The sequence below is a fragment of the Zootoca vivipara genome, chromosome 5 (assembly GCF_965207765.1).
Source record: "Zootoca vivipara chromosome 5, rZooViv2.hap1.1, whole genome shotgun sequence".
In the NCBI taxonomy this organism is placed as follows: Eukaryota; Metazoa; Chordata; class Lepidosauria; order Squamata; family Lacertidae; genus Zootoca; species Zootoca vivipara.
This window is the reverse complement of record NC_142588.1, coordinates 54,793,719-54,808,942: the sequence shown is the minus strand read 5'-3', so window position 1 is coordinate 54,808,942 and position 15,224 is coordinate 54,793,719. Positions and strand designations below refer to the sequence as shown.

Here is a 15,224-nt window from a genome sequence, read left to right as displayed (position 1 = left end):
TGTCCACCCAGATAAAATGCCAAACCGTAATTCAAGAGCAACCCCCCAGGCTGAGACTGACACAACAAGGTATCTCGCCCCTGAAGATCTGGTCTGGGTGAGGAACTATTCACGAGGTCCGCGGTGGGTGGCTGGTGTGATCACCCGGGCTAGTGGACCTGTGTCCTATTATGTGACCTTGGAAAATGGGCAAGTTTGGAAGAGACATATAGATCAGCTGAGGCGCCGGGCGCTCAGCAGGGAGGAGTCAGATAATTCATCCCTGGCTAATGACGCACAGCTGCGAGACCAGAGTGAAAATGGTCCAGAGGTGCAGTCACCAGGGGCTTCAGCAAATGAACCAGGGTCTGCTAGTCCTCATGATGACGAGGTACAGGTCGGGGACCCTGAGATGTCTGGGACTCCCTCTGTTCCTGATGAAACCCCTATAGCAGCCCCTCCACCACAGGTAACACCCAATCCAGAACCTGCAACACCTGTTGTCAGGAGATCAGGTAGAAGTTGTAGGACCCCACAGTACCTGAGGGATTACGTCTGCTGTGCTCACTAGGGGGGGAGGGGTGTTGTGTATTGAGTCAAAGGATTTTATATCTGTATTATTATTGTCTGTATTTGCATTAGGATAAAGTAACTGCCTTTTGGTCCCAGAGGGTACAGCTACTATTGGTTCATTTAAGCTGCTGTATTTGGATCCTCTGTCTTATTGGTTTCCTCCAAAAGGCAGCACTGTGATTGCGTGATATTGTTCCCTCCAAAATGTATCCCTTCCTAGCTAGTCCCCTGTCCCTATAAATGTAGCTTTCCTCTCCTCAGTCTTCAGTCTTGTTCACTTTAATAAAGAGCTGTTACTAGAGAACTGTCTCCAGCATGTTTTGTCAAGAGAGCTGAAATCACAAACCCCACGTCACAACAAAAAGGACTGTGAGAATGATGTAGGCAGGGACAAAAGGGAATAGAGGAGACAAAATGTAGGCTCTCTGCCTCAAGCCGCTAATTGTACATGGCTGCTTTGTGGATGAACTTGTGTCTGGGATAGCTGTCTTCTCCAGCTTTCTACTCCATTTGACAGAGCTCAAAATGAATAGGAAGACAAAGGACAGCAAGGTGGGGATTTTGTCCTAGAACACTGGAGGGGGCAGGTTGTATGTGGAGGCAATATATGCAGCCATCATGACAACAGCCGATGCATCTCATTGATTGATTACTTATAATTGTGTGTTTGTACCCAAGTGGTAAGACTAGAAGAGAGGGTTGGGTTTGTCTGTGCTGCCAATTAAAACCTGCTTCTGCCTTAGTCAATGCTTCTGCCACTTATTTGATGCTGTTAAGAGTTTGGCTTCCTTGATTATGGTGAATGGACCTGGCATTGTGAATTTGCTTGCCTAGCAACTACTGTAACATGTTTTGGAATCCAAAGCAGCATTAGTGGTTCTGCTGCTTGTCATAAGAATCTTTCTACTTCCATTATCTCTGCTTGTATATTAATAAGTCAACAGGAAATACAAAAATGCCACAAGCATTTCCTTCTTCCCAAGGAAAGTAAACCCAGTAGCACTGACTCTGGTCTTCTCAATGTGCATTGAAGTGAGGAGTGCATAACATTGTTCACAGCCTGTGTCCATGGAAGATGTTGTAACAACTCTTATCTCTGGTTCCTATCCAAACTAGTCTGAATTTAATACTTATCATTTCTCTTGATGCCGTATTGGGAGGGGGGCATTAATGCATTTCACAAACAGGGCTCTATCCTGAATTGACCAAAGCTCTCTAAACCTCCTCTAGGCCAGGATGATACTGCAGCACTTGATTTCTGGCTGTAATCCAGGTGTGAGAAATTGCATCTAAAGGTAGTTCCACAGAGTACATGCACGTCTACGGTGTAGCAGGAAAAGTAAAGAGAGCAAAGTCTGTCCAAGCTTTAGCAACATGAGATGGGTCTATTTGTGCCAATGCAGGGTAGGGAAGGAAATTTGACACCTCACTTTGAAAAAAAATTAATTCAAGGAATGGAGGTGGGATGCTTTGGTTCTGTCCATGCTATACTTTTGAAGCTCTTTCTTTTCTTGCAGACAGTGTAGAGGATGAGTTTGAGCTCTCCACTGTTTGTCATCGGCCCGAGGGCCTGGATCAGCTGCAGGAGCAAACCAAGTTCACCCGCAAGGAGCTGCAGGTCTTGTACCGAGGCTTCAAGAATGTGAGTTGGAAAGAAACTCCCCTTCCTGCTGGTGCACTTACAAGCTTGCTTGGGGGTCATTTCTTTTCCCTATACTAGGGTTTTAAAAAACAAGTACAAAACTTTTGGATAGAAAGGAAGAGACTGTCCTTTTCCATATTGTTGAAGAGAGCCTATTTTAAAATATCCACTCACTACACATCAATTTTGCAATTTGTAACTTGCTCACTCACAGTCACAAAAACTATAACTATAATGAAATCCTCTTTTGTGACTATAGGCAGGCACTTCCAAGACACTGTCCAGCCAAAGTGCCTCCCATTACTCAGGAACAAAGATGAAGTGTCAGACTCCTTGTATGGCTCCAGTAAGCGATCTCTCTCTCTCTCTCTCTCTCTCTCTCTCTCTCTCTCTCTCACACACACACACACACACACACACACACACACACTTCCCCCTTGAGTGTCTATACAGCAGCACACACCACTAATTCTCATAGAAATGAAGTTGCACCAGTATTTCCACATGGGGTGGCATGCTTCTTTCTGCTTTTGAACCACTCATCCCTCCTAGGCCAGTAATGGATGCCTCCAAAGCACAGAGGGATTTTCTTTGTGATGTTTGGATGCCAGAGGAATCCAGCTACATGCTATGACTTCCTCTGAGCCTGGGGGGGCACCCTACACACCCTCTTGCTATATCTTACTGGCTATATTCTACACCCTGATTGGAATTTATTCCTGTATTATCTCAAGTGTAACCACCAGTAGATAATAGGATAATGCTGCTTGCTGCTTTCAGAAGCATTTGTTTTACTTACTTACATACTTACTTACTTACTTACTTACTTACTTACACACGCACACGCACACACACCACCCGTAGTCTGAGAGACACTGCTCAAGTTTTTCCCTAGGAGGTGATTTGCTTTCTGTCATTGGTTATGAGAGTCAGCTCCTCAAAGTCCTCTTTGATGACACACTTCACCACAATGGCCCTACTTTGGGTTATCGTTTAGACTAGCTCTTCCAAGGTGAACTTGTCTGCACTTTTCCATTTGACAGGAGTGCCCTAGTGGCATTGTTAATGAAGAGAGCTTCAAGCAGATCTACTCACAATTCTTCCCACAGGGAGGTGAGTGCCACTCCCAGCTGAGATCTTTTGGAGGAACTGGGAGGCCAGATAAGGACAGTGAGTGGCTTGGCGGCTGCTAGAAATAATTTGGGATATATTCTTGAGGGCCTTGGCACAGTCATCTTCAGCTGCCCATAGCTTCCCTGCCTGCTGTGCCAAGCACAGCTCCTTGCCCAAGAGAGCGGTCCATGACATATCTTTATAGTTAAATATGGCTTCCTCTTTGCTCAATTTTAAACAGGCTTTTAAGACCATTTTACTTGAGCAGGCTTTTCTTCTTAAGTGCCAGGACTGTTCTTTATCATGATAATATGTTTTTATTTGTAAGCTGCCTTGAGTATACAGACAATAAATATTGCCATAAATAAATAACATATCTATGTCTAAGGGGAAGCAACAATAATTTCCTGGCACTTTATAAAGTATTTCCAAAAGCTGTAGCTATAGTCACTCTCTCTGGTTGTTCTCTGCCTGCTATTCGGTTGGTTTGTTGACATCTGGTAAAAGGCCTCCTAATCATTTACTGTGATGCACTTCTTTTCAGATTCCAGTACATATGCAACTTTCCTTTTCAACGCATTTGACACTGACCATGATGGCTCAGTCAGTTTTGAGGTAAGATTCTACATGCAGTTATTTAGTTATGTTATTTATAGAGCAACTTTTATAACAAACCTTGACTGGGTGTTTCACAGAATAAAAAACAATGCTTCTGGCATTGCAAACAAGCCCACAAAAAGTGGGCTTACGATTTCGTTTATCCAGCAGCCCACAGCATTTCTAAGCAGAGAAGGGCACTTCCCTCTTCTTACAGCCTGCTTGGCTTCTATGCTGAGTGCAGGGGAGAGATGGAGCACACAGTCCCTCCACCACTGCTCACCTGTGTGCAGTTTGTCAGGTGTTTTAATTGTGTACTTTTATCACTGATGTATATGCTGCCCTTTGGGAAGAAGGGCAGGATATAAATTTAATTTTAAAAGAGATTCCTTGTCACCTATGAATACCAAATGAGTACTTTAACAGAGGGTAATAATTCAGTAGTAGAGCATCTGCTTTGCATGCAAAACAACCCTGGTCGATTCCTAGCATCTCCAGGCAACACCATGCCCTTCAGCTCTACTGATTCTAAAATCTCACAATAATTTCTGCACTTTCAGTTTATGCACCTAAACCCTGCAACTCAGCAGGTCAGTGAGGCCACCTGCTGGAAGTGCATGGACCTGCCTTTCTGAGCTCTTTGCTAAGTAGAGTGAGGGCAAATGACAAATAAAAGACACAGACATCCTACCTGAGGAAGGCAACTTTCCCACTCTCTCCAGTGAACAACCACAACAGCTCTCTCTCTCTCTCTCTCTCTCTCTCTCTCTCTCTCTCTCTCTCTCTCTCTCTCTCTCTCTCTCTCTCTCTCTCTCTTGCCTATTGATTTTCCCAAAAGTTTTGTGAACTTTTATTTGTGTGTATTTATTATATTTCTCTCCTCTCAAGTACACTCTGTAGATCATTTTACTTCAAGATTCAAGAGTGGGTAGCAATAAGTTAATAAATATAAAATAATTACCGTATGTACTAGATATCTGAAATTTCCTCAGTCTACACACTTAAATAAAGCCAATGGAAAGGCTGCCCTAATGGAAACAAATTTAAATGAATGAAAGAATGTTATGCTGACAGATTGCCTGAGAATACTTCACCATTTTCTCTTGATGTTCTAATTTCAAATTCATTTGTCAAAAAAATAATCATGAAGGTTGAAGCAGGAGGGTCAGCAGGAAAGCTCTTAAGTCAGGGGTGAGGAAACCTTCCGATGTTGTTGGGATTCCAGTTCTGATCAGCCCCAGCCAGCTTGGCCAATGTGATGGGATGATAGGAGTTGTAGTCCAGCAGCATTTGGAGGGTCACAGGCTCCCCACTCCTGCTCTAGGGTATTAAACAATTAGATACTCAGTAATTCTTTCTGCAGGTGGGTTTTTACCCTGTGAATTGCTCTTTGCAGTTTGTTGCCATTGGGTCTCCTCCACATCCCAGAATTTCTCAAGCCTTCACGGCACTTGAGCTAAACTTGATTGTTTCTTCACCCCACCCCCTTTCCCCCCATCTTCATTCCCCTGTAGGATTTTGTGGCTGGCTTATCCATTATTCTACGTGGTACTATAGATGATCGGCTCAACTGGGCCTTCAACCTCTATGACCTGAACAAAGATGGCTGTATCACCAAAGAGGTATGTATAGAGGGAGATGGAGTCAATGGTACCAGAAGATATTGGGCTCTCCTGCTTGTTGTCCACTTTCTTATGAATCTCGCTCAGCCCACAATCGAGTTCTGATTTCTGCTGGCCATTCTTTTTGTGTTCTTGTCTTGCAGGAAATGCTGGACATAATGAAATCCATTTATGACATGATGGGCAAATACACTTACCCAGCCATGCGAGAAGAAGCACCTCAGGAGCATGTGGAAAACTTTTTCCAGGTGAGCCTTGAGTCAGGACATTTCCATGAGTGGAGAAAACCCAGTGAAATTAATGAACATAACTAAGGACCATTCATTTCAATGGGTCTACTCTGAGCAAAACATAATTACTACCCCATGTCAGTATCCTGCAGTTCTACAAAACCTTCCCATCCCTGGCAGTTGAGCAAGTGGGTTATTTTGGTCAAGATATTTGGGTTTGCCCTCTTCCTAGAAGAGCCTTTCCATCTTGGCACCCTCCAGACATTTTGGATTCCAACTCCCACCATACCTGCCCAGCGTAACCAATGACCAGAGATAATGGGAGTTGTATTTCAACACATTTGGAATGCAAATGTGTGCATTTGGGTACAGAGTCAACACAGAGTAGAAAACTCAGCACAGGATTTTGTCAGAACTTTAAGCTTTCCCAATGGGCACTCTTCCTTCCTCTTTCCAGTAGAGGCAGCATCGCCCATCTTACTGTTATGATCATAGCAGTGGACCTGTTTGCAGCGCCAGCCCACTGCTATTTCCTTGGATGCTTGCAAGATGTCATTAGTGAGGTAGGGGGCCATTCTCTGTCAGAAATGCCTTTGAAGCTACCTAGAAGCTGACAGGTTCCCTGACCAGGTCTGCCTCAAGGATGTCCTTCCTGACTGTGGGTGTTGTAGTGGGCTTCGTGTGCCTGCTCCTAGGAAACAGATGTTACCTTGCCTTTAATTCTCATATCCCTGGTGCTTGCATTTCAGAAAATGGATCGGAACAAGGATGGAGTGGTGACTATTGAGGAATTCATTGAGTCCTGCCAGAAGGTAGCATACCCCCATTAGAGAAGGGTGGGGATATTGCATTATTATCAGTGGGTAACAGACCACTGTTATTTTTCTGCCATGTATAAAAAGGGGGTGGGGGTTGAAAAGGTCCTTTACACCCAAGGTATAGTTTGGGGGGGGGGGCGGAGGGAATCAAAGCTGATCATTAGTTCCAGGACTTCTTAATTATTATAACTTGTCCTCTTTTCTTTGGCAGGATGAAAACATCATGAGTTCCATGAAGCTCTTTGACAATGTGATCTAGCTGGCCACTCCTGGAGCCCAGACCTTCACACACACTCCTGGGGCTTCTCTTCTTGGTGTATCCCTCTGAGGCATTCTTCTCTTGGCTGTATGGACAAAGCAGCCCCTTGTCCATGCTGGACTGGGAGACATTTGTGGAGACCATGTATTCGAGATGCAACTGGGGGAAAGTCCCTGCAATGGGAACCACGGGGGTGGGAGGGAGCCTTTGGCTGGGTTGGACCAAGGCCCAGCAGGGGAAACAGCCTGACATCCACAAGCACTTCTTCTGGGCATTGAAAAGAAGGGGGGGGGAACCGGATTAACCTGCTGCCTCCCCTAGGAAGCTGCACTGCCCTGTCACCAAGTAGTATGCCCACCATTTAGGGCCTTCCAAATCACAGCAACCCCCGACCCTTCACTGGGGTTCCAAGCAGGTTCCACACCACCAAACGGCAGTGCAACCGCTGATTGCCAAGGACTTTAAAAGGATTTTGTGTGTGTGCAATCTTACCCACTGCCTATAGGGAGTGGACTCCATCTAATTACACCAAGGCTCTCACTGCAATTCCCTGAAGCTTCCAGTTGGGAGATAAATTTCCCAGTGTCAAGGTAACTTGCCATCCTGGCACTAAACTCTGGGTGAGAGCTGAGGCAAAGAAATAGAGAGTGAGTGGGATTTTGCTTTGTGGTTTCTTTCCTTTACATCGTCAACAGGGAAGGAAAACTGTGTGCCATTCATGAGAGGCAGGTACAACACAACCTTTAGCTTTCATTTACAAATCAGGAGGGAGGGCTGAATTATGCTTGGATTCCCATGGCAAGAAAGTACACTAAGCTTGATCAGATCTTTTCCTTGCATCTCTCCCCCCCCCATATAAACTGTCATGAAAACAGGGGTAGAAGTGGTGAGGACATGTCACTAGAAATGTTTAAGTGAGGATGGAATCTCTGTGGTCTCACTGGGCTGAGTCTCTATGTAGCCTGAGATAATGATAATAATACTATCTGTTACGCAGCTCCAACAACTGAGGGCCATACAGAAAGTAGGTGTCAAGAGCTCAGACATCCTTCAGTGAGAAGAAACTCAGGGTTCAGCTAAGGTTTACGGGTGACAGTCTGGAATCAGCCAAGGGTATGCTTTGACCTTGAGCCAAGTTCACTGAAAGATAAAAACATGACATAGCTCCTTGACTTACAGTGATAATGGTGAATGGAAGAGGTGGAAGAGGGCATGTGTGAGAGTAGGTAAAAGAAAATCCTAGGAATCTCATTAGAGGGTGGGGAGAGCTTTGCTGTTTCTTCCCTGTGCCAACTATCTCTTTAGCTGCTGCTCATCTCTCTGTGATGCTTACCCGCTTTTCATGTTTTATTACAAATAAGCCCTTGGGTCATTCAGAAGCAGAAACAGTATGGGCAACCGGCATCTTCAGAGTGTTTATGAATCTCCAACAGAGTGCCAGGTTCTGCACAGAGCACAGCAGCAACACTGCACAGATCACACTAGCTGGCCAGGACAAGGATACTGTAATGGGTCAGAGATTCATAATGAGCAACGGGAGTGGACTAGCCAGAGGAGCTGAAAATGTAGGTCTTGTGGAAGAGCTTAAATTGGAATAAAGAAGCTGTTTGATGCATGGAGGTAAGAGTGGCATGGCAAGGTAGGAGACGAAAACTGATGAAAGAGGAGTTGCGTAAACTGCAGAGGCCAACGTGGAATGTAAACAAAGACAAAGAAAGAGAAACTGCCTGTAACAGAGATATGAAGGGCTTAAGAAGAACTAGAATCTTGAAGCTGATTCTAGTATGACAAGACCACTCAGATTAAGGTGAAGTATAGGGAAGAGACAAGGATGATACTGAATAGGTTTAGGGGTTTTTTGGCCATACAAACAGGTACTGTATCCCAACGAAGGCAGAAAAGTGATGAAAGAGTTAGCGAGCCAGAGGCTGAAGTACTCAACAGCAGGCAATATCCTAGCATCCCCTGCAGTACACAAGCTAGTTCTACCAATGTTCTTAATATCTTATCCACAGCCCTAGTTTTATCCCAGCACTTAACGCCTCTCAGGCTCATCTCAGTTGTTATTCCTGCATCCTAACAACCAACCCTATACTTTAGCTCCCATCTCAGACTACAGTTGCAATCTTGAGTAGGCACTTGGCAGTCTAGAGCAAGATTCAAAGACCCACAGAAATGAGATTCTTTGTTCTGTGGTCTGAAAGTGAAATGTATCATTCAAGAGTGTATGAAGGACAGGAATTGGAACTGGCCAGCTCAGGATTTTTAGCTATGCAAACAGACTTCCATGTGCACTGGAGCCCAGCTTTGGCTCTTCTCCTTCCTGAGGCTGCCATTTCAGTTCTTGCCAACCCATCATGCCAGCACTTAAGGGTCCCTCTTTGTGTAGTTCAGATGTGTTTTCTGCTAAGGGTCACAGCTGGGATCAAATTTTGGAGATTGGGAACAGTTTGGCATCTACAGGGTGGTTATTTTTATTTAAATTTGTACAATGCCTGGACCCATAACCACACTATGTTTTTAAAGTTCCTTTACCTTGGCTTAGTTTCTCCTCCCCATGCCTCCAAATTATTTTAACAATCCCATTCCTGTATAACCCTCCCCAAGCCAGTCCCTTCCACACATGTATTCTCTTCAATGAAACAATTTCTAACCACAAACATCCTCCTACCATCTTGCACTCCCATCTTCCATCCAAGAAAGCCTGTTTCTGTGCACAACACAACAGTTTCCTTTCTCCTGCATCTCTCCCATCCTCATTCCTCACCAGTACCCTCCTATCTGAATTTTCTCAAACGTAAGGGTTTACACTAGTGTTTCTTACCCCTTAAGGCCTATAGGAGAAGCTGGAGTACTCATAACCAGTCGGAATAGTGTAATAGTGCTCTGCTACCCTGCAATTGCTCACAGGGCAGCTTCCAGTATAAAAGTTGCCTACTGTGGTATATGTGTATGTGACATCGGAGCATGTTCTAATTGCCATCCTGAAATCATTGATATGGCCACAATGTGTATGGTAGATCACTTTCCCTTGTATAGAAAATTCCCATGCTGCCATTGCTAGGAATATCTTGTGGTGATGTAGAAACTTCACACACATCCGGGGAAACCCACACTTTATGGTCACTGCATGAAGCAGATATCATGTGGAGGCCATAATATTTAAACTGGTTCTGTTAGCTGTGGATGCATTGCAAGCCACATAACTGACAGCTGGCCACTGCTGAGGGAACTACCCTCAGCAAAGATTAACAAGTACCTGGCTGGTATGCAAAGTTAACACTACCCTTATAACACTGCCACTTCAAAGTGTGTCTAAAGCAGCCCTGTGCTTTTCCGGATGGGTCTTTATGCTGGAACACTCTAGCAGAAGTGATTGTCTCACTTTACTAAGAACCCAGAGTTGTTATTCAGGAACAGAGGTGACAATTCCAAGGCCTTCCTGGTTACAAGCAAGTCAGGGTGGAAAGTGCTGTAATCAGAACTGGGAATCACAATTAGTCCAGACTCAAGACTGTCCTGCTCTCAGATACAGGTTGGCTTCGGAGGCTGCATTTTCAAGAAGGGCCAATAGCATATTTCCTCATATTGTCAGCTACCAAATAAAGATGAGTGTTGGTGAGCCCAAGCAAATTATAAAAGGAGGTGCTTTATACCGTGTTAGGCCAATTAGCCATCCAGCCTGATAACGGTCTGTCTTTTCCAGGTTTTAGGCAGAATTCCTTGCTTCCAGAGATAGTTGCATTCAAGATTAGCCTTCAAAATGCAGCTGCGGCACACTCCCATGAAATGTTGATAGCCTTTCCCACTTTTCGCTGTGTCTGTTATCAGATACAGCCATGGGTCCATTGGAAACTATGGTGGGAAATTGAGAGTAAAGAAATGCCACATAGATTACCTCCTCATACACAGTGATCTTCCACCAGCCCAGGCCAGATATAATCACCTTTAAAAAGGGCTTTTATTCCCTTTCTGACAAAGTACTTCACTATTCCAGGGGATTTTGCATTTGAGAAGTATGTCTTAGGCTGCATACTCAACATCACTTCTAATACAGAGAATTTGTACTTCTGACACTCTTTAATTAAACTGTCACATTCGTAGTAAGGGTGGTCAGAGTGAGAAGATGGTGAATTTGCCCACCATCACTCTTTCAATGCATGTTTATGGGTCAAGTGGGCATTACAGAAACCAGGTTATTCTAAAATAATGAACATAAAGTAGGAGGATATGACCTTTTCATTCGGCGTTACATTGGTTCTATTTGGATCATTTTCTGATTTTGCAAAGCCCATATCCTGACCCGACACTCATCTCCTTGCAGATTGTTCTTTTGTTTGAAACATCTTCATCCTGTCTGTTGATACTCCTAACCTGATGGCAATCCCAATGTGGGTGGGGCTACTGCTCCACTCTTCACCTATACGCCAGCTGCATATTTCTACCTGTGCTCTCACTACAATCACTAAATCAGGGCCAGATGGCCCATTCCCACTGCACTAGTGGGGCACATTGAGCTCTGCTATCAGCTTTGCATTTTCAACTCTGTATATTTTGTATAATAATAAAGATCAAGAATGACAATAAAATGCAACCACAATGGCTATGCACAAACACCACAGCCTCTGCTGCTGTTTGCTTTCCCACATATCTTCACAGGGAAGTGCTGGGTACTGCATTCAGATGGGTTGTGTGTGCCTCCCTTTTACTCTTGGTATTACTGTTATTATGGTGCTGGAGGAGACTCTTGAGAGTCCCATGGACTGGAATAAGATTAAACCTATCCATTCTGAAGGAAATCAGCCCTGAGTGCTCACTGGAAGGACAGATCGTGAAGCTGAGGCTCCAATACTTTGGCCACCTCATGAGAAGAGAAGACTCCCTGGAAAAGACCCTGATGTTGGGAAAGATTGAGGGCACAAGGAGAAGGGGACGACAGAGGACAAGATGGTTGGACAGTGTTCTCAAAGCTACGAACATGAGTCTGACCAAACTGCGGGAGGCAGTGGAGGACAGGAGTGCCTGCCGTGATCTGGTCCATGGGGTCACAAAGAGTCGGCACGACTAAACATTACTGTTAAGGTTATAAGACTGTAACTTCATATGTGCAACTACTACTGAAACATCTGCTGTGGTTTATCTCTGTGTCAATATGAAGTATTCATACTCTTCATTGCAAATGGGATCTGAAGTCTTCCTTCAAAAGTGCAACAAACTTGCTTCTGGTCAACTGTACAGATGCCACATAAAGAGAACCCTCCTTAAAAGTTGCTAGAGGTGTTGATTTTCCAAGAATAAAATGAGGACAAATGAAGCAATCAAAACAGTATCAAAGTTGGGGTAGGGAGTTGGCTTTGTTTTATACCTAGTGTAGCATCAGGCTCTCCCAAGTTAGGTCCTGCAAGATTGCCCCCCCCCCCCAGTTGGGAATCTGATATGAGATACCCATGCAGTGAAGCTTTCTCCCAGTTCCAGTCACTACACAAAGGCAGCTTAAGGTCCCAAACAGTTTACTGCTGCAAAAGATCAGGCCTCAGTAATACAGTTTCAGATGTTGACATGTGCATGCAGCTTGTAAGCTTTGCAGATACATGCAAGTAGAAAATATTTGTTGCTCCAGCAATTCAAGACATAACATAGACTCTGACTCACAGACTCATTGACTGACTGATGAGCTAACATGCCTTAATCTCTCTCTCTCTCTCTCTCTCTCTCTCTCTCTCTCTCTCTCACACACACACACACACACACACACACACATCATAGCTGCCAAGTCTCCCATTTTCCCCGGGAAACCCCCGTTTTTAAAGCAGTTTCCTGCTGTCATTCCGAATGGTAATTCCCCTGGATTTCTTCCGGTGCCGCTCTGCCCATGACTGGGCACTGGAAATCGGGAAGCGCCGGCACCGGAAGCGTAGAAGTGACTTCCGGTGCCGGTGCTGCTGATCTCATATTTTTCTAACCGGGACTTGGCAGCTATATATGAGAGAGACACTGGGACATAGCCATAGCAACTGGCTTTGCTGACCTTGCCTCTGTTGGCTTATCTCAGAGTTGGGGTGATTTGTGGCCATGAAATAAATGAATACCTTCATGTCCATTTCTTCCAACATTATCCTCCATAAATTTGTCTAATCCTCCTTTAAAGGCATCCAAGCTGGTGGCTAACACAGTCTCCTATAGGAGCAAATTCTATAGTTTAACTATGCACTTGCATGAAGAAGTGTTTTTTTTTATCTGCCCTGAATCTCCCAACATTCAGCTTCATTGGATGTCCATGAGTTCTACTATTCCACTAAAAATGCATCTGTGGCCTGCCAAGGTCAATGCTGCAGGTGGGGAAGGTTGTAAAATAGAGAGATTTCCGTCTCCCCACCTCCTGCACCCTTATGGTCCTGAAAGAGCAAGGGTCCTAAAACACAAATCTATGAGCAGTGTGCCACCTAGTGACCAATGGATGCAACAGCATCACCCTATAACAGTCACTACCCCTCCGTCTTGCATACTAAGAACTCAGCAGAAAGTTGAAATGGGTGGTCACATAACTCCCTATACCATGGATGGGGAAGCTGTGCCTCTGCAGATATTGCTGAACTCCAACTTCCATCAGCTCCAGTCATCATGGCTAGGGGTCAGGGATGAGAGCTATAGCCCAACAATATCTGGAAGGCCACAGGTTCCCCATACCTGCCCTATGGTGTGAGGAGTCATTTTCCAAGAAGAGAATAAAGCAGCTCAAATTTAAAGAGGCTCATACTTGTAAAGAACAGAAGTCATCGACATCTCTAGTGCAAGTGGAGAAAAGAAAGTGGCTAGTGAAAGCAAACAGCATCAATCAGATTTCATCTCAATTGTAACACAGGTGTTTCTTTTATTTCTGAGACAAAAAGCCTCACCATCACAGAAGCTTTTGATCTTAAAGTTGTTTGTTTCTACACATCAGATTACAATCAACCCTATCTGAAGCCTAAAATGAAAAAAAGCAAACAGGATGCAAGTATTATTTAACAATATGAAAATGTTAAAAAGCCAAGCAGACATAGAATAAAGCAACAGCAAAATAGATTTTAAATCACACCCCTATGAAATTCTAGAATCTAGACCATTCTTAAGTATTTGTAATCAATTTAATTTTTAAAAACTAAAAATTAAAAGAAGCCTGCCACATGGAAATTTGGTAGGTAAATCTTTCCTAGAAACAATGCTTTGCCTGTACAATTTCTGTATTATCACCAAAAGGCACCAGAGTAGCCACAGCAAAAATGGGGGACCTAAACTTTTCCCCGCTAAGATAATTTTTATGTTTCTGCTCCTCAAAAAAGAAACTAGATTTTGTATTATCCTTTCACTATCAGCACTTAGCATTGGGCAATAAAAAAGTGTTACATATGCAAATAAAGCAATGACATTTGTACAGAAAAGCAGCAATCTTTCCTCAGTAAGGTTTACTAACAGACCACTATGTTACTAGTCCAAACATAAAGCTGTACTCTTGCCAAGTAAGCAACCCTGAAAAGCTAGTAAAAGACCAGCTCGGTCCAAAACTTGTCAGATTCTGTCCTGGCTCCTTGCTTTACCCATCTTGTCCTCTCACTCACCAGACTCTGTCCTGGCTTTCCCTGCATCGGAAGCACCCCTGCTCTGCCAGAGAGGTGGCATTTTTCAAAAGCAAAACAGAGTAACTAAGCCAAGGGAATACGTCAGTCAAGCACATTTACCGACATTGGAGATTATTAAAAAAATTCCTTCAGTAGCACCTTAAAGACCAACTAAGTTTTTATTTTGGTATGAGCTTTCGTGTGCATGCACACTTCTTCAGATACAGTTGGAGATTATTGTTCACCCACTGGAAACGGGCAAGACTTTTCCAGGAGCAACCCAGGAGTCCACTGGTCCACTTTCTTTTAAGAGGGGTTAGGGTTCTACAGGGTTTCAGACAGACGCCTTTCCCAGCCCAGCCTGTCGGTGTCAGAAATGGAACGAGGACTATTTGCATACAAAGCGTGTACTTGCAGCCTTTCCCCTGTTCGTTATTTACTTCATTTTTATCCAGTTTTTTAGCCAAGGAGTTTGGGCAACTCAAAGCCTCACACACGGGGGGGGGGGAGCCACCAGAACAACCCTGTGAGGTAGGCTAGGCTGCGAAAGTGACTAGGAATGTCACCGAGTGAGCTTCGTGCCTAAGCGGAAATTTGAAGTCAGGTGACCGCACTCCATGTCCGACAGTTCAAAAACCAGCCTTGGTTTGATATTCCTGCAGCTGGTCTCTCCCCAGAGGTGAAAAGCGTGCTCTGAGGCGCGCCCAGTCAGCTACCCCTCAGGTCTACGGAGGCCCCAGCCTAGAAAAGTAGGTCAAATCTCAAGGCAGCGGACCACAAGCTCCTCCTTCTT

At 44.4% G+C, this 15,224-nt stretch overlaps 1 protein-coding gene across 3 annotated transcripts in view; it reads left to right on the top strand.

Annotated features, from left to right (window-relative positions):
* The window catches only part of KCNIP2 (potassium voltage-gated channel interacting protein 2), a 109,394-nt gene extending 97,945 nt beyond the window's left edge, over nt 1–11,449 (top strand). For 2 of the 3 annotated variants that reach the window (XM_088669664.1, XM_035133896.3), the window contains exons 2-8: nt 2,070–2,194; nt 3,238–3,307; nt 3,852–3,922; nt 5,419–5,526; nt 5,670–5,774; nt 6,506–6,568; nt 6,786–11,449. In XM_088669664.1, the coding sequence (XP_088525790.1) occupies nt 2,070–2,194; nt 3,238–3,307; nt 3,852–3,922; nt 5,419–5,526; nt 5,670–5,774; nt 6,506–6,568; nt 6,786–6,833 (590 nt within the window). In that variant the 3' untranslated portion in view covers nt 6,834–11,449. The remainder of the gene's footprint in view (nt 1–2,069; nt 2,195–3,237; nt 3,308–3,851; nt 3,923–5,418; nt 5,527–5,669; nt 5,775–6,505; nt 6,569–6,785) is intronic. The other variant, XM_088669665.1, reaches the window with a different exon arrangement.
* Nucleotides 11,450–15,224: the final 3,775 nt, after the last annotated feature.